General features: G+C 47.6%; 2 protein-coding genes across 4 annotated transcripts in view; both read left to right on the top strand.

Annotated features, from left to right (window-relative positions):
* The window catches only part of acadm (acyl-CoA dehydrogenase medium chain), a 64457-nt gene extending 58326 nt beyond the window's left edge, over nt 1-6131 (top strand). For all 3 annotated transcript variants that reach the window (XM_048540068.2, XM_048540070.2, XM_048540067.2), the window contains one exon: nt 5752-6131. In XM_048540068.2, coding sequence (XP_048396025.1) covers nt 5752-5823 — 72 coding nt within the window. In that variant the 3' untranslated portion in view covers nt 5824-6131. The remainder of the gene's footprint in view (nt 1-5751) is intronic.
* A 14015-nt stretch (nt 6132-20146) lies between these two features.
* Nucleotides 20147-24382, top strand: part of rabggtb (Rab geranylgeranyltransferase subunit beta) — a 55979-nt gene continuing 51743 nt past the window's right edge. The window contains exon 1 of the mRNA XM_048539702.2: nt 20147-20230. Within this exon, the coding sequence (XP_048395659.2) occupies nt 20228-20230 (3 nt within the window). The 5' untranslated portion in view covers nt 20147-20227. The remainder of the gene's footprint in view (nt 20231-24382) is intronic.

The following is a 24382-nucleotide window of genomic DNA, read 5'->3' as shown; positions in this document are numbered from 1 at the left end:
CTACGAAAGGCAGATAGGGGTGGGGAGGGAAATATATCTTTGGTTGTGGGATTGGATTGCAGGTGGTGGAAGTGGCAGAGAATGATACTTTGAATCCGGAGGTTAGTGGGGTGATAAGTGAGAGCAAGGGGATTCTGTCTTTGTTTTTGTTGTGGAGAGGGGGTGTGAATGCAGAGTTGCGGGAAATGCAACAGATATGGTTGAGGGCATTTTCGACCTCCAAAGAGGTGATGTTGTGGTCCTTGAAATAGCAGGACATCTGGGATGTTCGGGAGTGGAACGCCCCAACTTGCGAGCAGATACAGTGGAGGTGGAGGAATTAAAAGTGGGGGATCACATTCTTGCAGGAAGGTGGGTGAGAGGAGGTGCAGTCTAGGTAGCTGTGGTAGTTGGTGGGCTTGAAGTAGATGTTGGTTTCAAGGCAGTCACTGGTTGCAGCAGCAGCGCGAGTGGGAGCTTGGAGCAGGAGCCTGTCGGGAAGCCGGTGAGTCACTGTTTTTGAATCGTTAAAAAGCTTACCTCGTGAATAGGCGGAGGGACGCTGAGCAGGAGCCGACATGGGACTGGTGAGTGAGTGAGGTAATATATTTGTGTGGTTGCGTTACCCGAAACACTACCCGGGTAGTGTCTCCTACACATCCTCCTCCTCTAACCAAAAACAAAGGTTCTGTGTGCCTGATTGGTAAGGTAACAAGTTTATTTTTTATTCTTTATTTTTAAACAGTCTCTTTGGGAATTTAGAATAATGGGAACGGAGGTCAGGGCAGTTGAATGCTCCTCCTGCAGAATGTGGGAGGTAAGGGTCACCACGAGTGTCCCTGCTGACTACATCTGCAGCAAGTGCACCCAACTCCAGCTCCTTGAAAACCGCGTTAGGGAACTGGAGCTGGAGCTGGATGAACTTCGGATCATTCGGGAGGCAGAGGGGGTTATTGGGGGAAGTTACAGGGAGGCAGTCACTCCTCAAGTACAGGAAAAAGGCAGATGGGTTACGGTTAGGGGACGGAAAGGGAACTGGCAGTCAGTGCACGGATCCCCTGTGGCCATTCCCCGCAACAATAAGTATACTGTTTTGGATACTGTTGTGGGGGGACAACTTACCAGGGGAAAGCAGTGGGGCACAGGTCTCTGGCACAGAGTCTGTCCCTGCTGCTCAGAAGGGAAGGGGGAAGAGGAGCAGAGCATTAGTCATTGGGGACTCCATAGTTAGGGAGACAGATAGGAGTTTCTGTGGGGACGAGAGAGACTCATGGTTGGTGTGTTGCCTCCAAGGTGCCAGGGTGCGTGATGTCTCTGATCGTGTTCTTGGGATCCTTAAGGGGGAGGGGGAGCAGCCCCAAGTTGTGGTCCACATTGGCACCAATGACATAGGTAGGAAGAGAGACAGGGATTTAAGGCAGAAATTCAGGGAGCTAGGATGGAAGCTGAGAGCTAGGATGAACAGAGTTGTTGTCTCTGGTTTGTTGCCCATGCCACGTGCTAGTGAGGCAAGGAAATAGGGAGAGAGAGGAGTTGAACATGTGGCTACAGGGATGGTGTCGGAGGGAGGGTTTTGGATTCTTGGATAATTGGGGCTCATTCTGGAGTAGGTGGGGCCTCTACAAGCAAAATGGTCTTCACCTGAACCAGAGGGGTACCGATATCCTGGGGGGGAAATTTGCTAAGACTATTCGGGTGGGTTTAAACTAATTCAGCAGGGAGATGGGAAACAAAATTATCGTTCTAGTATAGAAAAGGTTGAGAGTAGGGTGGTCCGAAATAAAGTTTCAGGGACGCAAGATGGCACCGGCAAGCAAGAAGTTGGTTTGAAGTGTGTTTACTTCAATGCCAGGAGCGTCCGGAATAAGGTGGGTGAACTTGCAGCATGGGTTAGTACCTGGGACTTTGATGTTGTGGCCATTTCGGAGACATGGATAGAGCAGGGACAGGAATGGTTGTTGCAGGTTCCGGGATTTAGATGTTTCAGTAAGAACAGAGAAGATGGTAAAAGGGACGGAGGTGTGGCATTGTTGGTCAAGGACAGTATTACAGTTGCAGAAAGGATGTTTGGGGACTCGTCAACTGAGGTAGTATGGGCTGAGGTTAGAAACAGGAAAGGAGAGGTCACCCTGTTGGGAGTTTTCAATAGGCCTCCGAATAGTTCCAGAGATGTAGAGGAAAGGATAGCAAAGTGATTCTGGATAGGAGTGAGAGAGACAGGGTAGTTGTCATGGGGGACTTCAACTTTCCAAATATTGACTGGGAACACTATAGTTCGAGTACTATAGATGGGTCAGTTTTTGTCCAGAATGTGCAGGAGGGCTTCCTGACACAGTATGTAGATAGGTCAACAAGGGGCGAAGCCACATTAGATTTGGTACTGGGTAATGAGCCTGGCCAGGTGTTAGATTTGGAAGTAGGTGAGCACTTTGGTTATAGCGATCACAATTCTGTTATGTTTACTTTAGTGATGGAAAGGGATAGGTCTATATCATTGGGCAAGTGTTATAGCTGGGGGAAAGGCAATTACAATGAGATTAGGCAAGATTTATGGAGCATAGGATGGGGAAGGAAACTGCAGGGGATGGGCACATTAGAAATGTGGAGCTTATTCAAGGAAAAGCTCCTGTGTGTCCTAGATAAGTATGTACCTGTCAGGCAGGGAGGAAGCTGTAGAGTGCGGGAACTGTAGTTTACGAAGGAGGTGGAATCTCTGGTCAAGAGGAAGAAGAAGGCGTATGTTAGGATGAGATGTGAAGGCTCAGTTCGGGCACTTGAGGGCTACGAGGTAGCCAGGAAAGACCTAAAGAGAGAGCTCAGAAGAGCCAGGAGGAGACATGAGAAGTTGTTGGTGGTTAGGATCAGGGTAAACCCTAAGGCTTTCTATCGGTATTTAAGGAATCAAAGATTGATGAAAGTAAGATTAGACCCAATCAAGGATAGTAGTGGTAAGTTGTGTATGGAGTCAGATGAGATAGGGGAAGCGCTAAATGAATATTTTTCAACAGTATTCACTCTAGAAAACGACAATGTTGTCGAGGAGAATACTGAGATACAGACTACTAGACTAGGTGGGATTGAGGTTCACAAGGAAGAGGTATTAGAAATCCTTCAGAGGGTGAAGATAGATAAGTCCCCTGGGCCGGATGGGATTTATCCTCGGATCATCTGGGAAGCCAGGGAGGAGATTGCCGAGCCTTTGGCATTGATCTTTAACTCGTCATTGTCTACAGGAATAGTGCCAGATGACTGGAGGATGGCAAATGTGGTTCCCCTGTTCAAGAAGGGGAGTAGAGACAACCCTGGTCATTATAGACCAGTGAGTCTTACCTCAGTTGTTGGTAAAGTGTTGGAAAAGGTTATAAGAGATAGGATTTATAATCATCTAGAAAAGAATAAATTGATTAGGGATAGTCAGCATGGTTTTGTGAAAGGAAGGTCGTGCCTCACAAACCTTATTGAGTTCTTTGAGAAGGTGACCAAACAGGTAGACGAGAGTAAACCGGTTGATGTGGTGTATATGGATTTCAGCAAAGCGTTCGAAAAGGTTCCCCACAATAGGCTATTGTACAAAATGTGGAGGAATGGAATTGTGGGAGATACAGCAGTTTGGATCGGAAATTGGCTTGCTGAAAGAAGACAGAGGGTGGTAGTTGATGGGAAATGTTCATCCTGGAGACCAGTTGCTAGTGGTGTACCGCAAGGGTCGGTGTTGGGTCCACTGCTGTTTGTCATTTTTATAAATGACCTGGATGAGGAGGTAGAAGGATGGGTTAGTAAGTTTGCAGACGACACTAAGGTCGGTGGAGTTGTGGATAGTGACGAAGGATGCTGTAGGTTGCAGAGAGACATAGATAAGCTGCAGAGCTGGGCTGAGAGGTGGCAAATGGAGTTTAATGCAGACAAGTGTGAGGTGATGCACTTTGGTAGGAGTAACCGGAAGGCAAAGTACAGGGCTAATGGTAAGATTCTTATTAGTGTAGATGAGCAGAGAGATCTCGGTGTCCATGTACACAGATCCTTGAAAGTTGCCACCCAGGTTGACAGGGCTGTGAAGAAGGCATACAGTGTTTTAGCTTTTATTAATAGAGGGATCGAGTTCCGGAACCAAGAGGTTATGGTGGAGCTGTACAATACTCTGGTGCGGCCGCATTTGGAGTATTGTGTACAGTTCTGGTCACCGCATTATAGGAAGGATGTGGAAGCTTTGGAAAGGGTGCAGAGGAGATTTACTAGGATGTTGCCTGGTATGGAGGGAAGGTCTTACGAGGGAAGGCTGAGGGACTTGAGGCTGTTTTCATTAGAGAGAAGAAGGTTGAGAGGTGGCTTAATTGAAACATATAAAATAATCAGAGTTCGATAGGGTGGGTAGGGAGAGCCTTTTTCCTAGGATGGTGACGGCGAGCACGAGGGGGCATAGCTTTAGATTGAGGGGCGAAAGATATAGGACAGATGTCAGAGGTAGTTTCTTTACTCAGAGTAGTAAGGGAATGGAACGCTTTGCCTGCAACGGTAGTAGATTCGCCAACTTTAGGTACATTTAAGTCGTCATTGGATAAGCTTATGGACGTAGATGGAATAGTGTAGGTTAGATGGGCTTGAGATCGGTATGACAGGTGGGCACAACATTGAAGGCCGAAGGGCCTGTACTGTGCTGTAATGTTCTATGTTCTATGTTCTGGATGGAGAGAGGCAGGCATAGCTTTGGCCCATGTGGATTCCTATGGCCATCCCCTTAGACTGTAGGAAGTGGGAGGGTTTTAAAGCCATTTTGCTGCTCATTTATCTCACCACATATTATGTCTGCAGATTTCCCAACATTAAAATAATTCCTTTATTTCAGAAATTTGGCTGCAAGTATTTGAAGTTGTTGCAATCTCCTTTCTCTTTAATGTCACAGTATGAGCTGCGATCAGGAGTCAGATGTTCCCTTGTGCACTATTTAACGTGGAGTCCTTTTGACATTTGCTTGACCTCTGTCAGGTTTTATTTCTGATTTGAATACATCAGTGACTGAACATTGTGTGTTTTTCCTATGGTGAAGTCTCAGTGACTGTGGTTTAAATGAGCACATGTGATTTAGTGTTATGTCAGTTTGAATCAGACAACCTGGTCGTGATGGAGCCTACAGTACATCATAGACATTGTATTCTTCCCCAGCTGGTTTCTGTTTTATTTCTATTTTTCATTTAAGACTTTCAAACTCTGCTGACCATATCTCAAAATCTTGTTCATCTCTCCTATTCTGTCCCTGACACCTAGTTCGACAGTACATTGATTCGGGGGGAAAAATATGCTTTCACAGCCTTGGTCCATTTACCAACTTCTGTAACCTCTGACCCCACAGGATCTCTCTACACCTCCAGTTGGAATCTCTCCCTGATTTTACTGCATGAACCATTTGTGGTCATGGCTTCAGCTACATGGTCCTTGAGCTCTGGAATCACCACCAAAACCACCCAAAATCAGTGTGTGTCATTCTTTAAAGCTCTGCTTAAAACCTCCTAGTTTGTCACCTGCCCTGCTACCACCTCATGGAGCTTGGTGTCAGATTTTGAGTGGAGTGATTGGGGACCTTTACATTAACAGTGCTATGTAAATGCACATTATTTACAATGATTTATTGCTATTTATACATAAAGTAATAATGGCCACAGCTATTTCTTATGCAGCAAATTAATTTGATTTTGATTTGTTTCTGTTACATGTACAAACTAAATACATCATGCTGCACTTTCTGATTTATATTTTTAAATGCAACAACTTTTCCAGATCTACGAAGGCACTGCTCAAATCCAGAGAATGATCATCGCACGACAACACATCGAGAAATACGAGCAGTGAAAGATCATTTTGTTTACATCGAATAAATGCCTCACAATGCAATTCTGATTCCTAGACTGACCCCACCACACAAACCCACTTTTCTTTCTATGCAATGCAGAGAGGAGTTAAAGTTTACTTCTGTTGAGAACAGGACCCCTTTTTATGTCTGTAACATTTTCTGAAAGTGACTCAACAATTTATGGTGACCGGCACTTGAGAGATTTTGGACCTAAGGGAAATTTAGCGGTAGCCTGCAATCGAACATAACATTCTCAAAATATGATGAACAAATAAATAGCTAAAAATAAAGAAGCACTTCAAACAAATGAATTGTTGAAATTTAATTTGTTTTTATTTTAAATCTGTCTGTCTCCTGTACTTGGTACCCTCCTCACTTGGAAAGTTCTTACCAACAGTTACTGTTACCTTGCTACTGTTCGTCATGTGGTTGACTTGACTAGATATTCAAGTAAATGGACGTACAGCACAGAAACAGGCCATTCAACCAAAATAATCCACGCTGCAATTTATGTTTAGCATGAGTTCCGCCTGCTCTTCATCTCACTTGACCAACACATTCCTATATTCTTTTCTCTGTCTTATGCTTATCCCAGCTTCCCTTAAAACCATATTCATGCTACTCACCTCAGTCGCTGTTTGTTATCCACATTCTAACCATTCTGGATAAAGAAATTCCTCTTTAATTTCATTTTGGATCCATTAATGACTGTCTCATACTCCATAGCCCTTAATTTGAATTGTCTCAAAAAGTGGAAATACCTGTTCTAGGTCTATCCTATCAGACCTCAATCTTATTCAAATCATCCCTCAGCTTTTTGTTTTCCAGACAAGTGAACCTGGTTTGTTTAATGTATTCTCCTGGTTGTGTTGCAATTATTGATTTTTTAAAAAATTTGATCTTTCTCCAGTCCCCCTCTATCATTTACTAATATGGAGAATTGCATTGACAGGTGTCCTGTGAGAATGATCAAGTGAAATGGGACTATACTGTGGAAGAATGAAAAGTGATCTTGTTGAAACATATAATGCTCTGAGAAGGTTTGGCTCAGTGGATACAGGGAGGTTATTTCCTCCTGGCTGGAGAGTCTAGAACACCGTAGAAGAGGCCCTTTGGCCCATTGAGTCTGTACTGCCAAAGCCATGATAAATCCACACTAGTCCCTCTTTTCCACACAAGGTTTACAGCCTTGAATGTTATGACATTTCAAGTGCTCATCCAAATGCCTTTTTTCAAAGGTTGTGAGATTTCTTACATCAACTGCTCTCTCAGGCAGTGCATTCCAGTCACCCACCGCTCTCTGGGTGAAAACGTTTTCCTCCAATCCCTGTCATCCTTCTGCTTTGCACCTTAAAATTATGCTCCCTTGTTATTGCCCCTTTGACTCTGGGTATCTGCTTTCTATCCATAGCCCTTGTAATCTTACACACCTCTGAAAGCAGATCATGTGTGACTAAAGAGATAACAAGGTGTAGAGCTGGATGAACACAGCAGGCCAAGCAGCATCAGAGGAGCAGGAATGGTCTAGGCCCGAAACGTCAGCTTTCCTGCTCCTCTGATGATGCTTGGCCTGCTGTGTTCATCCAGCTGTACACCTTGTTATCTCAGATTCTCCAGCATCTGCAGTTCCTACTATCTCATGTCTGACTAATTGAGTTCTTTGACAAGCAGTGGATGAGGATCATGCTCTGCACCCCCCAAACCAACCTATCTCCCTCTGAACTGACTGCCCTCGATGTGCTTAGATCCAACCCTGGCTTTGTTATTAAGCCTGTTGACAAGGGTGGTGCTGTTGTAGTCTGGCGTATGGACCTCTGTGGCAGAAGCTGATTGCCAGATCTCTGATACCTTCTCCTATCTTCCTCTGGACTATGACCCCACCATAGCACGTCAACAACTGTATCAACTATAGCCGTTATTTCATCTGGTGATCTCCCCTCCACTGCCTCCGAGCTGAGAGTCCCCCAGCCCCACACAGCTTGCTTCTACCTCCTTCTGAAAATTCACAAACAGGATTGTCTGGACAGCCTGCTCCTGCCCTTCTGAACTCATATCTTCCTATCTTGACTTGGTATTTTCTCCCTGGCCCAGTCCCTGCCCATGTACCTCTGTGATTGCTCTGACGCTTTGCACCACTTCCAGTTAAGCAGGCTTCAGCCACTGCCTCTTCACCATGAACGTGTGATCCCTTTATATGTCCATCTCTCAGCTCTCCGCTTCTTCCTGGTGCAAAGGCCTGAACTATCCCCACCCACCCACAACCCTCCTTTTCTTGGCCGAGTTCATCCTCGGCCTCAACGTCGTCTCTTCCAACTCCTCTCGTTTTCTTCAGGTCAGAGGGGTGGCATGGGTAACCGCATGGGTCCCTGTTATGCCTGTTTCTTCATGGGGTAAGTAGAACATTCCTTGTTCCAAGCCTAACCCGGCCCCCATCCACAACTCTTTCTCCAACATATTAATGATATCACCAGTGCTGCTTCTCTCTCTTGTCTGGAATTGTAAAAGTTTATCAATTTTGCTTCCAATTCCATCTGACTCCTCCCTTCCTTGACATCTCTGTTTCCATTTCTGGGGATAGACTGGCCGCAATATCCCGCTATAAACCCACTGACTTCCACAGCTGATAATGGGAACTGCAGATGCTGGAGAATCCAGGATAACAAAGTGTGGAGCTGGATGAACACAGCTGGCCAAGCAGCATCTCAGGAGCACAAAAGCTGATGTTTCGGGCTGAGAACCTTCATCAGAGACTTCCACAGCTACCTGAACAATACATCCTTGTAACTTGCTGCCTATAAAGACTCCATCCCCTTCTCCCAGTTCGTCCGTCTCTGTCGCATATGTTCCGATGAGGCGAACTTTGATAAGGGAGCCTCTGAAACGTCCACCTTTCTCCTCAACTGAGGATTCTCCAGCACCATTGTTAACAGGGACCTCAACCAAGTCTGGCCCATTGTGTGCAGTTCTGCTGTTACTCTATCTCTTCCGTCCTGCAATAGCGATGGGGTTCCCCTTGTTCTTACCTACCACTCCACCGGTATCAACAGCCAGAAGATCAAAAGCTATAATTTCTGCCACCACCAGGCACACTTTCCCCGCCCCACGTCCACCTTCCACAGGGACCGTTCCCTCTGGGACATGCTGCTCCACTCTTCCTTCACTTCCAACACCACCCCTCTTCCCACCCCCACCACGGCAACTTCCCCTACAAGTGCCAAAGGTGTAACTACTTCCCATTTACCTCCTTCCTCCTCAGTATCCAAGGGCCCAAAGGTATCTTGCAGGCGAAGAAGCACTTTACACAAGTTAGCCCACTGCATTTGCTGCTGTCAATGTGGTCCCTTCTAGATTGACGAAATGAAGCGTACATTGGGTGACTGCTTTGCAGAATATCTACGTTCTGTCTGCAAACAGGACTCTGTGCTTCCAGTTGTTTCTGGCTAGCTGCAGGTCTCCAGCAAAGCTCAGCACAAGCTGGAATAACAACACCTCATTTTCCACTTGGGGACCCTGCAGCCGTCAAGACTCAAGATCGAGTTCAATAATTTTAGGGCCTGATCTCTCCCATGTCCCAGCCCCCTACGCCACAGACCAGGCCTTGTTATCACATAGCCTGCCACAACACACTACCTACTGTTACTCTCTAACAGTCTCCATTAACAGCTGTTCACCCTCTTATCCAGTTCGTACCCGCTCCTTTGTCCAACTGTTCTTCTCTGTCTTTGGGCACTATCCCCACCTATCATTTACTCCTTACCCCTTCCACCCCAACCTATCTTCTGCCTCTGAACCGACATTTTCCTAGCTACCATCAGTTCTGAGGAAGGGTCACCAGACCCGAAATGTTAACTGTGATTTTTCTTCACAGATGCTGCCAGACTTGCTGAGCTTTTCCAGCAATCTCTATTTTTGTGCATGTTGTATATTTGGACTTCCAGAAAGCATTCTGTGCAGTGCCACATGGCAAGCTGCTTAGAAAATTAGGAATGTTTGGGATGATGGGTCCTGGGCCACATGGATTAGAAGTTGGCTAAAGGACAGGAAACTGAGGGTAGGTATAGATAGGCATTTCTCAGATTAGAGATGAGTTGAAAGTGATGTTTACCAGGGATCGGTGTTGGAACCCTTACTTTTTCTGATTTATATAAACAATTTGAGGATGAGTGTTGGGGGCAAAATGTCTAAATTTACAAAATACACTAAACTAGGGAAAATAGTAGATTATGAGGATGATGCTGACTGACTTAGGAGCAAAAACAAAGTTTCTGGAAAAGCTCAGCAGGTCTGGCAGCATCTATGAAGGATAACAGAGTTAATGTTTCGGCTCCAGTGACCCTTCCTCAGTTCCTCCTTCAGAGGATCATTGACGAGTTGGCCAAATGGGCAGCCACCTGGCAGATGAATTTCAGTGCAGAGAAATGTGAGGTAGTGCATTTTGATAGAAAAAAGAACACGTAAATGATACAGGTTCAATGGTACAACTTTGAGATGAGTACAGGAGCAGAGGGACCTTGGGATTCATGTGCATAATTATCTGAAGATGACCAGGCAAGTGGAAACAGTTATTAAGAAGGATTAGAGGATTGTTGGGCTGTAAATGGAGGCATAGAGTATAAATGCAAGGAAGAAAAAGTATCTTTTCCTTATGGTGGGGGATTTCAAGACCAAGGGATGTATTTTTAAGGTGAGAGGGGAAAGATTTAAACAGGACATGAGGACCACATTTTTAGAAAGAGTGGTTTGTGTGTGGAATGAACTTCCAGAGAACGTGGTGGATGTGGATACAGTTACAATGTGTAAAAGACATTTGGATAAGTATATGAAAAAGAAAGGTTGGAGGGTTCATGGGCCAACTGCAGGCAGGTGGGAATAGTTTAGTTTGGGTAACAATAGACAATAGGTGCAGGAGTAGGCCATTAGGCCCTTCGAGCCATGGTTGGCATGGACTGGGTGGATCAAAGGGTGTTTCTGTGCTGTATGACTGACTAAGTGATGCTTCCCCTCTACAAATCATTGGTCTGACCACAATTGGAATATTGTCTTCAGTTCTGGGCACCTTATTAATGGAGGGATGCTAAAGCCCTGGAGAGAGTTCAAAGGAAATTTACTAGAATTAGGGATTTTAGATACAAGGAAAGATTAGAGAGATTGGATGAGAGTTGGGTGGGATGGGATGATGAACAAACTGACCACAGCACCATAGTACAGGAAGCTATTCAAAACAGGGGGAAATGAGGAATGTAGTTACGATTGGTATAGTGGAGTCAGTAGATGTTGTTCCCTGTGGCTAGGATCGAGAGTCACATCAGCTGTGATAGAGGTAGGCAATGGTCTGGTGGTATTATTGCTAAACTATTAATCCAGAAACCCAGCTGATGTTCTGGGTTCCCGGGCTCAAATCCTACTGCGGCAGATGGTGGAATTGGAATTCAAAAGAAAAGTCTGGAATTATGAAATCTACTGATCACCGTGAAATGATTGGCAGGAAAAATCTATCAGGTTCACTAATGTCCTTCGGAGAGGAAATCTGCCTCCCTCATCTGGTCTGTCCTACGTGTGACTCCAGACCCACAGCAATTTGGTTGACTCTCAGCTGCCCTCTGAAATAGCCTAGCAAGACACTCAGATGTATCACTAAATCACACAATCACTAAAAGACTCAAAGAAATGGAACTGGACAGATCACCTGGCATCGACCTAGGCACCAAAGACACTGCCAGAAACAGCCCTGTCGACCATGCAAAGTCCCCCTCACTAACATCTGGGGGTTAGTGCCCTCCTTCATAGCATTGTGGGTCAACCCACAGCAGGAGGACTGTAGCAGTTCAAGAAGGCAGCTCACCACCACCTTCTCAAGGGCAAGAAATGCTGGCCAGCCAGCAACATCCACATCCCACAAATGAATTTTAAAAAAAAACGCCTGCCTGATGCCTTAATTCAGGAAATCTCATCGCGGCTGCAGAGCAACCTGGAGTGGGAGGGGAAAGATCCAGTTGTCATGGTCCATGTGGGTACCAATGATATAGGTAGGAAGAGGAAAGATGTTCTGCTGAGGAAATATGAGCAGTTAGGGACTAAATGAAAATGCATAACCAAAAAGGTAATAATCTCTGGACTACTAGAACATGCACTCATATGACTACAGTGAAAAGTTTATATAGTCACTGCTTATGGTACCACCTTGGGTGCAAAGGTACTGAGGTACAAATTCTTCGGAAGGAGCAAATTGGCACAGGTTCAACATGATTAAAGAGGTAAGCATGTGGCTCAAAGATTGGTGTGGGAGAAACATCTGAATTCATGGGACATTGGCACCAGTGCTGGGAAGGAGGGAGATGTTCCAATGGAACAGGCTGCACCTGATTCCCTCCCATCGACCAGCCAGGATAATGTCTACCACCACCGTTCTGCCTCCACCCCTTCAACAACCCCTCCCCCTTTATCTGCAGCACCCCACAACCCCAAATCCAGTAGTAAACAAGGGTAAGAGCCGAAATGTTGACAGCACCTCTCCTCCAGATGCTGCCTGGCTTGAGGTGTTCTTTCAGCCTCCTGTTTGTCCACCTGAATCATGCTGGGACCAGAACCCTTTCATAATCGTGAATCGTTGGAAGAGGTAATGGCAGAAATGGTATTATTGCTAGACTATTAAACCAAAGGCCTGGTAATTTTCTGAGGACCGAGGTTCAAATCCCCGCTATGGCAAATAATGGAGCTTGGATTCAATTCCAAATCTGGAATTAGGAATTTATGGATAACCACAAAAATGGTGTCAATTTTCAGATTACATGTGATTCCAGATCCTCCAGGCAATTGGAGATGGCAATATACATGGCCTAGCCAGCAATGCTCACATCCCGTCAATGAACAAAGAAAATATTAGGGCTTTAAACTGAATAGTTCTATAAAAGGTAAGAGAGAGAGGCAAGAGGAGACATTGGGCTGCTGCAATGTGGTCGATTCTCAACTGCCCTGTGAGCAACTAGGGATGGACGATAAATGCTGGCCAGAGACATCCGCATCCTGCGAATGAATTTTAAAAAAATGATACTGGCAAGGATAGAGAATTGGCTGACTGACAGAAGGCAGAGAATGGGAATAGAGGCGTCTTTTTCAGAATGGCAGCCAATGGCCAGTGAAGTCGGGCATTGTTGCTGAATTAGCAGATGATACAAAGATAGGTGGATGTACAGGTAGTGTTGAAGAAGCAGGGAGGCTGCAGAAGGTGCTGACCAGGGTAGGAGAGTGAGCAAAGAAGTGGTAGATGAAATACAATGTGGAAAAGTGTAAAGATATACACTTGGTAGGATGAATCAAGGCATAGATTGTTTTCTGCATGGGGAAAGGCTTCAGAAATCTGAAGCACAAAGAGAGTTGGGAACCTTAGTTCAGAATTCTCTTAAGGTTAACTTGCAGGTTTAGTTGGCTGTTAGGAAGACAAATGCAATGTTAACATTCATTTCAAGAAAGCTAGAACACAGTGACAGAGATGTGCTGCTGAGGCTATATAATGCTGAATCTGGTCAGACCGCATTTGGAATATTATGAGCAGTTTCGGGCCCCATATGTAAGGAATGATGTGCTGGCATAGGAGAGGCTGCAGGGGAGGTTTACAAGAATGATCCGAGAGATGAAAGGTTTGTCATATGAGGAGTGACTAATGACTCTGGTTCTGTGCTGGATGGAATTTGGAAAGACTAGTAGGGATCTGATTGAAACTTCCAGAGTACTGACAGGCCTGGATAAAGTACACATGGAGAAAATGTTTCCGCTAGTAGGAGAGACTGGGACCCAACAGCACAGCCTAGGAGTGAAGGGTACACTTTTTAGAACTAATGTGAGGAGGAATTTCTTCAGCCAGAGGGTGGTGAATCTGCAGAACTCATTGCTGCAGAGACCTGTAGAGCCAAGTCATTGAGTGTATTTAAGACAGAGATAGATAATTTCTTGATTGATGAGGGACTCAAGGTTATAGGGAGAAGGCGGGAGAATAAGGTTGAGAAACACATTGGCAATGATCGAATGTTAGAGCAGACCCAATGAGCCGAATGGCCTAATTCTGCTCCTATATCTTATGGTGTTATTCTGCTAGGAGCAGAAAAAAAATAAGAGTTGACCTAGGTGAGGTGTTCAAAATTATGAATAATTTTGACAGGGTAAAGAAGGATATTCTGTTTCCACTAGATGGTATGTCAGTAACCAGGAAACACAACTTCAAGATTGTCAACAAGAGAGCTGTGAGTGAGATGAGGAGAAATGTTTTTATTCAGAGAGTTAGTAAGAACTGCAGATGCTGGAGTCTGACATAAAACAGTGTGGAGCTGGGGGAAAACGGCTGACGTTTCGGGTCTGGACCCTTATTCAGAAATGGGGGAGGGGAAGGAGATTCTGAAATAAATAGAGAGGGGAGAGGCGGGTAGAAGATGGATAAAGGAGAAGATAGGTAGAGAGGAGATAGACAGGTCAAAGAGGCGCGGATGGAGCCAGTAAGGTAAGTGTAGGTGGGGAGGTAGGGAGGAGATAGGTCAGTTCAGGGAGAAAGGACAGGTCAAGGGGGCGGGATGAGGTTAGTAGGTAGGAGGTGGGGGTGGGGCTTGAGGTGGGAGTAGGAGATAAGTGGGGGGAAGGACAGGTTAGGGAGGCAGGGACGAGCTGGGCTGGTTTTGGGATACGGTTGGGGGAGGGGAGATTTTGAATCTTGTGAAGTTCACATTGATACCATTGGGCTGCAGGGTTCCCAAGCGGAATGTGAGTTGCTGTTCCTGCAACCTTCGGGTGGCATCATTATGGCACTGCAGGAGGCCCAGGATGGACATGTCATCCAAAGATTGGGAGGGAGAGTTGAAATGGTTCGCAACTGCGAGGTGCAGTCCACCTTTCTATCACTGAAATGCTCCATCCCAGAAATATCCTGGTGAATCTCCTCTGCATCCTCTCCAGTGCAATCACATCCCTCCTACAATGTGGTGATCAGAGTCGCATACGGTACTCCAGCTGTGGCCTAACCAAAGTCCTGCACAGCTCCAAAGTGATGTCCATGCTTTTATAATCAATGCAAAGCCTGATCAAGGCAAGTATCCTGTATGTCACCTTAACTCCTCTATTAACTTGTCCTGCCACCTTCAGGGATCTGTGGACATGCATCCCATGATCCTTCTGTTCCTCTGAGCTTCCTAGTGTACTGCCATTCATTGAGTACTCTCTTGTCTTTTCTATCTGTATTGATCTGCCTATCTGACCAGACTGTTTATATCCTCACCTCTCACTTCCTACAGACTAAGGGGGTGGCCATGGGCACCCGCATGGGCCCCAGCTATGCCTGCCTCTTTGTAGGTTACGTGGAACAGTCCCTCTTCCGCACCTACACAGGCCCCAAACCCCACCTCTTCCTCCGGGACATTGATGACTGTATCGGCACAGCCTCTTGCTCCCCAGAGGAGCTCGAACAGTTCATCCACTTCACCAACACCTTCCACCCCAACCTTCAGTTCACCTGGGCCATCTCCAGCACATCCCTCACCTTTCTGGACCTCTCAGTCTCCATCTCAGGCAACCAGCTTGTAACTGATGTCTATTTCAAGCCCACCGACTCCCACAACTACCTAGAATACACCTCCTCCCACCCACCCACCCTCCTGCAAAAATTCCATCCCCTATTCCCAATTCCTCCGCCTCCGCCGCATCTGCTCCCAGAATGAGGCATTCCACTCCCGCACATCCCAGATGTCCAAATTCTTCAAGGACCGCAACTTTCCCCCCACAGTGATCGAGAACGCCCTCGACCGCGTCTCCCGTATTTCCCGCAACACGTCCCTCACACCCCGCCCCCGCCACAACCGCCCAAAGAGGATCCCCCTCGTTCTCACACACCATCCCACCAACCTCCGGATACAACGCATCATCCTCCGACACTTCCGCCATCTACAATCCGACCCCACCACCCAAGACATTTTTCCATCCCCACCCCTGTCTGCTTTCCGGAGAGACCACTCTCTCCGTGACTCCCTTGTTTGCTCCACACTGCCCTCCAACCCCACCACACCCGGCAACTTCCCCTGCAACCGCAGGAAATGCTACACTTGCCCCCACACCTCCCCCCTCACCCCTATCCCAGGCCCCAAGATGACATTCCACATTAAGCAGAGGTTCACCTGCACATCTGCCAATGTGGTATACTGCATCCACTGTACCCGGTGTGGCTTCCTCTACATTGGGGAAACCAAGTGGAGGCTTGGAGACCGCTTTGCAGAACACCTCCGCTCAGTTCGCAACAAACTACTGCACCTCCCAGTCGCAAACCATTTCCACTCCCCCTCCCATTCTTTAGATGACATGTCCATTATGGGCCTCCTGCAGTGCCACAATGATGCCACCCGAAGGTTGCAGGAACAGCAACTCATATTCTGCCCGGGAACCCTGCAGCCTAATGGTATCAATGTGGACTTCACCAGTTTCAAAATCTCCCCTTCCCCAACTGCATCCCTAAACCAGCCCAGTTCGTCCCCTCCCCCCACTGCAACACACAACCAGCCCAGCTCTTCCACTCCACCCACTGCATCCCAAAACTAGTCCAACCTGTCTCTGCCTCCCTAACCGGTTCTTCCTCTCACCCATCCCTTCCTCCCACCCCAAGCCGCACCCCCATCTACCTACTAACCTCATCCCACCTCCTTGACCTGTCCGTCTTCCCTGGACTGACCTATCCCCTCCCTACCTCCCCACCTATACTCTCTCCACCTATCTTCTTTTCTCTCCATCTTCGGTCCGCCTCCCCCTCTCTCCCTATTTATTCTAGAACCATCACCCCATTCCCCCTCTCTGATGAAGGGTCTAGGCCTGAAACGTCAGCTTTTGTGCTCCTGAGATGCTGCTTGGCCTGCTGTGTTCATCCAGCCTCACATTTTGTTGTTTATATCCTCCTGTAGCTTAACACCTTCCTCCTCACCATCAGTCACTTGGCCAATCTTTGTGTCAATTACAAGCCTGCATATCATCTCTCCCACATTCTCATCTACATTATTTATGAATATCACAAACAATAGTGGACCCAGCACTAGATTCCTGTGGTATGCCACTCCACATTGGGCTCCAACCATTGGGGTCCAATTACACAAACAGTTTTCTACCACCACCCTCTGTCTCCTGTCATTCATTTTGCATCCTACAATCCGACCCCACCACCCAAGACATTTTTCCATTTGCATCCTACTTGCTAAGTTACATTAGATCCTGTGAGCTTTAACTTCCTTTATCAGTTTCCCATATTGGACCTTCTCAAAGGTTTTGCTGAAATCCATATTAACTCTATCATCTGCCCTACCCTCATCTACCATTTAGTCACCTCCTTGAAAATGCCACCGGATTTGTTCGGCAAATCAGTTCATTACAGGACAGATATGAATGCATTTACAAGAATGATTCCAGCAATAAGGAACTCAGTGATGAGGACAGATTAAAAAAATTCGGACTGGTTGGCTTTGATTAACAGTGGGATCGAGTTTAAGAGCCGCGAGGTTATGCTGCAGCTCTACAAAACCCTGGTGAGACCACACTTGGAATATTGTGTCCAGTTCTGGTCGCCCTATTATGGGAAAGATGTGGAGGCTTTGGAGAGGGTGCAAAGGAGGTTTATCAGGATGCTGCCTGGACTGGAGGGCTTGTTTTACGAGGAGAGGTTGACTGAGCTCGGACTTTTCTCTTTGGAGAGAAGGAGGAAGAGAGGTGACCTGATCGAGGTGTACAAGGTAATGAGAGGCATGGATAGAGTCGATAGCCAGAGACTTTTCCGCAGGGCAGGATTGACTGCCACGAGGGGTCATAGTTTTAAGGTGTTAGGAGGAAGGAGACGTCAGAGGGAGGTTCTTCACCCGTGAGTTGTGAGCACATGGAATACTTTGCCAGTGGTAGTCGTGGAAGCGGAGTCATTAGTGACATTTAAGCGACTGCTGGACATGCACATGGACAGCAGTGAATTGAGGGGAATGTAGGTTAGGTTATTTTAATTTTGGATTAGGATTATTCCATGGCACAACATCGTGGGCTGAAGGGCCTGTACTGTGCTGTACTTTTCTATGTTCTATGTTCTGTGGTTTATTCGGAGAGAAGGAAGCTGCATGGGAGATTTGTTAGAGGTTTTCAAAATCATGACTGAGCTGGACAGAGTAAATCATTTAATTTTCCTCATTGCTGAAGCCTTTTTAAAATTCATTCATCTCTGGCTAGGCCAGCATTAATTGTGCAGCCAGTTGCCCAGACGGCAGTTAAGAGTCAACCACATTGCTTTGAGTCTGGAGGCACACATCGACCAGATTATGTAAGGACGACAGATTTCCTTCCCTAAAGGATATGAGTGAGCCAGATTTTTACAACAATCGACAATGGATTTATGGTTATCGTTAAACTCCTAATTCTACTATCTGTTGTGATGTGACATGATCCTATGTATTATGGCGGCACAGTGGCTCAGTGGTTAGCACTGCAGCCTCACAGCATCAGGGACCCAGGTTTGATTCCAGCCTCAGGCGACCATCTGTGTGGAGTTCGCACCTTCTCTCCGTGTCTGCGTAGGTTTCCTCCGGTAGTCCAGTTTCCTCACACAGTCCAAAGATGTGCAGTCTAGGTGGATCGGCCACGCTAAATGGCCCGTAGTGTTCAGGGGTGTGTGGGTTATAGGGGGATGGGTCTGGGTGGGATGCTTCAAGGGGTGCTGTGGACTTGTTGGGCCGAAGGGCCTGTTTCCACACTGTAGGGAATCTAATCTATGTCTCCAAAATATCACTTGGGTATCTGGATTAACAGTCCAGCAATAGCATCACCAGGTCATTGCCTCACCGCCTGAAGCTTGTAAATCACTTCTGCACTCTTCCCAATGCATTCACATCTTGCAGCTACATTTTGAGCTGATCCATTAGTTAAAGTGTTTTCTCCATCTCCCCATGAAACAGGAGAGGGATGGGAGTTGAGAAAGCGAAAGAAAGGCAAGCAGGCAAACGATATGAAGAGATAGTAGGAACTGCCGATGCTGGACTCTGAGATAACAAAGTACGGAGCTGGATGAACACAACAGGCCAGGCAGCGTCGGAGGAGCAGGAAAGGCTGATGTTTCAGGTCTGGACCCTTCTTCAGAAATGGGGAGGGCAGGGGGCTCTGAAATAAATAGAGAGAGCGGGAGGCAATGATAGAAGATGAATAGTGGAGCAGACAGGTGGGAGAGAAGACAGAGAGGAGTTGATGATGATGCCAGTACAGGTGAGTGTGGGTAGGGAGTTGGGATGGGGGTTGGTCAATGAGGAGGGAGGGGTGGGTAGGTGGGAGTGAAGATGGACAGGTCAAGGAGGTGGGTATGAGACGAGGAGGTAGGAAGTGGGGGTGGGGGGTTGGTCAGTAAGGTGGGAGGAGCAGATCAAGGAGATTCTCCAGCATCTGCAATTCCTGCTTTCTGAAGAAGGGTTTAGGCCCAAAATGTCAGCCTTCCTGCTCCTCTGATGCTTCTTGGCCTGCTGTGTTCATCCAGCTCTACGCCTTGTTATCTCAGCTTTTCCAGCATCTGCAGTTCCTGCTATCTCAAGGAGGCAGGGACGAGCTGGGCTGGCCTTGGGATGAGGTTGGGGGAGGGGAGATTTTGAAACTGGTGAAGTCCACATTGATACCATTGGGCTGCAGGGTTCCCAAGCGGAATATGAGTTGCTGTTCCTGCAACCTTCGGGTGGCATCATTGTGGCAGTGCAGGAGGCCCATGATGGACATGTCATCTAAAGAATGGGAGGGGGAGTGGAAATGGTTTGTGACTGGGAGGTGCAGTTGTTTATTGCGAACCGAGCGTAGGTGTTCTGCAAAGCGGTCTCCAAGCCTCCGCTTGGTCTCTCTGATGTAGAGGAGGCCACACCGGGAACAGCAGATACGAATGATATGAAGGTTTTTTTTGTAAATTTTTTTTAAATAATGATGCAACTGGACCCATAATTACAATAAGAGCCACAGGAGTTAATCAAAGTCTTTAACTGGAGAAGGATCCAAATCTTTGGAACCAAACTGTTGACAAAAGAGGTAAATCGACAGGAAGCTGAAAGTGCACGAACCCAGTGAGTTGTGACAAAAGATTCCTGGTTTTCTGCCTTGAAGCCTCCAGAAGTGGTGAAAATCTGGGAATAAATGCAAGTCCGTCCTTCAGTCCTCTTAACCTTACCCTCCAACTTTTTTTTTGCCTGGTGTTGTCATTGCCATTTGCACAGATTCAAGGAGTGTCTGCTCCCGCAGTGCCCCACTCCCGCCAGCAGGAGGGGATGCTGGGCTCGCACGCAGGCGCGGTAGCGTGCAGGCAGTGACGGGGACAGCTGTGCGGGGCGGTGTCGAGGTCCTGAGTGCGGGGCAGAGCTGGTAGCCGGGCGGCGGAGCGGGAGCGGAATGGTGAGAGAGTGAGCGCGGCGGGTACCGGGGGTGGAGGGAATGTTCTGGAACCCGGCGGAGGATAGGGGGAAGTGGGGGGAGAGGAGGAAAGGTGGGGGGAATGCTCTGGAACTCGGTGGGGAGGGGGGCGGTGTGTCTTCAACTTGGTAATCCCCCACAGCAGCCCCCCCCACTCCCTCACCCACAGCAGCCCCCCCCACTCCCTCACCCACAGCAGTTCTCCCCCCCCACTCCCTCACCCACAGCAGCCCCCCCCCACTCCCTCACCCACAGCAGTTCTCCCCCCCCACTCCCTCACCCACAGCAGCCCCCCCCACTCCCTCACCCACAGCAGCCCCCCCCACTCCCTCACCCACAGCAGCCACCCCCCACTCCCTCACCCACAGCAGCCCCCCCCCCACTCCCTCACCCACAGCAGCCCCCCCCCACTCCCTCACCCACAGCAGTTCTCCCCCCCCACTCCCTCACCCACAGCAGCCCCCCCCACTCCCTCACCCACAGCAGCCACCCCCCACTCCCTCACCCACAGCAGTTCTCCCCCCCCACTCCCTCACCCACAGCAGTTCTCCCTCCCCACTCCCTCCCCAGACTATTTTCTACCCTCACCCACCCCACCCTTGATTCTGTAACCCCACATTCTCAAACAATCAATAGTCATTGAGATGTACAGCATGGAAACAGACCTTTTGGTCCAAGCTGTCTGCACTAACGAGACATCCTGAATAAATCTAGTCCCATTTGGCCCATATTCCTCTTAAACCCTTGCTTATCATGTCCCCATCCAGATGCCTTTTAAGTGTTGTAATGTATCAGCTTCCACCACTTCCTCTGGCAGCCCATTCTGTACACACTCCACCCTCTGTGCAAAGAAGTTGTCCCTCAGGTGTGCTTTTTAGGTACAGGGGCGAATTGATGTGTTTAAAGGATTCGCCGATGGTTTCATAATGCTGGAGTATTTGTATTTTGTCTCTCAGTCAGTGGTTTGAAACTTTAGTATCCGACCCTGTACAACTGTGTAGCCTGTACAGACAGATAATCTGAGCAAACACTCCCAGTGCAGAAAGAACGTTGTGCTGTCGGAGGGTCAGTGCTGAGGGAGTGCTGCTGAATCACTGAAATAGCAGTGTGATTTTTAAAAACATGGTACCTTGTTTCAAGAATTGAGTTGTTAGTACCTGTGAAGTAGTGACTGTATTTCTACATTTATAAGATAATTTCACTGAATAGCAGGAGTGGGCCATTTGAGCCGACTAAGTGATTCAATATGATCTCTGATGAAGGGTCTAGGCCCGAAACGTCAGCTTTAGTGCTCCTGAGATGCTGCTTGGCCTGCTGTGTTCATCCAGCCTCACGTTTTATTATCTTGGAATTCTTCAGCATCTGCAGTTCCCATTATCTCCAATATGATCGCTGGTGATTATCTGAATCAGTCTCCTATTCCCGTTTTCTCCACATGCTTTTGATCCCTTTAGCCCTATGAACTCTACCTAACTCCTCCTCGAAAACATTCACTGTTCTGGCTTCATCCACTATGACAGAGAATTCCACAGGCTCGCCATTCTCTTGGGGGAGAAACTCCTCTTTGTATCAGCCCAAAATGACCTACACTGTACCTTGTCTGGGATCTCTCTTCATTGGGCGCATCCTTTCTGTTTGGTGCAGTTAAAATTTTACAAGTTTATTTGAAACTTCCTCCCCACCTTTTTCAACGTGTGTGAAAATAGGGCCAACCAATCCAGTTTTTCTTCAATGTCTTGTGAATATTAGCTGTCAAGCACTTTGCAACTTTGAGAGTTCCTGATGAGATGGAAAGGAAATGAACATATTTTAAATATTCGAGATAATGGGAACTGCAGATGCTGGAGAATCCGAGATAACACAGCGTGGAGCTGGATGAACACAGCAGGCCAAGCAGCACCTTAAGAGCACAAATACTGATGTTTCAGGCCTAGACCCTTCAACAGAAAATATTGAACTTTTAACGGCTCAAAACTGCCATAGGGCAGTCCTTGATTCCTGGGATATGATAGAGTCGTACAGCATGGAACCAGATCCTTTGGCCCAACTGGTCCATACCAGCTATGTTCCCAAACTAAACTACTCCCAGTTGCCTGTGTTTGGCCATACCGCTCCAAATCTTTCCTATTCATATACTGTCCAAATGTCTTTTAAAGTTTGCGATGTACCTGCATCCACCACTTCCTCTGGTAGTTTATTCAACACATGAATGACTCGCTGTAAAAAAAAAATTGCTCCTCATGTCCCTTTAAAACTCTCTCCTCTCACTTAAAAAATATGCCCCCAGCATGCTGACTAACACCAATCTTTCTTGGACAGGTGGCTTCCATGAACATTTTCAGGTCTCTATAGTGAAGGGATTCTGATAGGAACAGGAGAAGCAATTTATTCCTTCAAGCCATGACTTACCTACTTCGATTGTTGAACCATATCCCTGAATAGTGATAATGGGAACTGCAGATGCTGGAGAATCCAAGATAATAAAATGTGAGGCTGGATGAACACAGCAGGCCCAGCAGCATCTCAGGAGCACAAAAGCTGACGTTTCGGGCCCAGACACTCTGATGAAGGGTCTAGGCCCGAAACGTCAGCTTTTGTGCTCTTGAGATGCTGCTGGGCCTGCTGTGTTCATCCAGCCTCACATTTCATCATCTCATATCCCTGAATACTTTGGTTGAATAAAATTCTACCAGCTCAGTTTAAAAATTAACAAATCAGTTGCGGTTTCCATAATCAGACCTTTGTTTGTGGAAACTTTGCAAGTCCTAGCTTTGGTGAATGTTCACTTCCAAACTCCCCAACCAAGCATTCATGGGCTGATGAGGAACATACTGACTAGATGTGAGTTTGCTCACTGAGCTGGAAGGTTTGTTCCCAGACGTTTCGTCACCTTTTTTTTTTATTTGAAAAAATATACTTTATTCATAGAATGTACAAAAAATAAAACATTTATACACCTACCCAGTCACGCAAGCCACTCCGGGTTATCCGGGGGTACGCACACCAACTAAAGGAAAAAAAACAAAACAGAAAAAAACAAAACAAAGCAAAGAAACCGCCCCGGCAGTCGTCACCCCGCACAGTCCCAGTTGGCCCCCTGACCAGTTGGGGAAGGCGCCAGCTGGGCCCAGTTACCAGATAGGATTCTTTTCCCTTTTCTGGACGAGGGGGCTCATACGGTGGTCTTTCCCCACCGCGCCTTGGCGGCGGCTGCCCCAAGCTTTAGCGCGTCCCTCAGCACGTAGACCTGGACCTTGGAGTGCGCCAGTCTGCAACACTCGGTCGGGGTCAGTTCTTTCAGCTGGCAGACCAGCAAGTTGCGGGCAGACCAAAGAGCGTCTTTCACCGCATTGATGGTCCTCCAGGCGCAGTTGATGTTGGTCTCGGTGTGCGTCCCCGGAAACAGCCCGTAGAGCACGGAGTCCCGCGTCACGGAGCTGCTCGGGACGAACCTCGACAAATACCACTGCATCCCCCTCCAGGCCTCCTGCGCATAGGCACACTCCAGAAGGAGGTGATCAACAGTCTCGTCCCCCCCGCAGCCACCTCGAGGGCAGCGTGCGGTGGTGCAGAGATTCCGGGCATGCATAAAGGATCTCACTGGCAGAGCCCCTCTCACTGCCAGCCAAGCAATGTCCTTGTGCTTGTTTGAAAGTTCTGGCGATGAGGCATTCTGCCAAACGACTTTGGCAGTCTGCGTGGGGAACCACACGACGGGATCCACCCTCTCCTTTTCCCGAAGGGTCCTGAGGATACTACGTGCTGACCACTGCCTGACGGCCTTGTGGTCAAAGGTGTTTCCTTTCAAAAATTTCTCCACGAAGGACAGGTGGTACGGAATGGTCCAACTACTCGGAGCGTTCTGCAGCAACGAGGCTAGGCCCATCCTTCGCAACACCGGGGACAGGTAGAACCTCAGTAAGTAGTGACACTTGGTGTTTGCGTACTGAGGATCTACGCACAGCTTGATGCAGCCACACACAAAGGTCGCCGTCAGGGCGAGGGTGGCGTTCGGTACGCCCTTTCCCCCATTTCCCAGGTCTTTGTACATGGTGTCTCTGCGGACCCGATCCATCCTCGACCCCCAAATGAAGTGGAAGATGGCCCGGGTGACCGCAGCGGCGCAGGTCCAGG

Source organism: Stegostoma tigrinum, chromosome 8 (assembly GCF_030684315.1).
Source record: "Stegostoma tigrinum isolate sSteTig4 chromosome 8, sSteTig4.hap1, whole genome shotgun sequence".
NCBI lineage: Eukaryota > Metazoa > Chordata > Chondrichthyes > Orectolobiformes > Stegostomatidae > Stegostoma > Stegostoma tigrinum.
The sequence above is the reverse complement of the archived record's forward strand: the minus strand, read 5'-3'. Positions and strand labels throughout refer to the sequence as shown.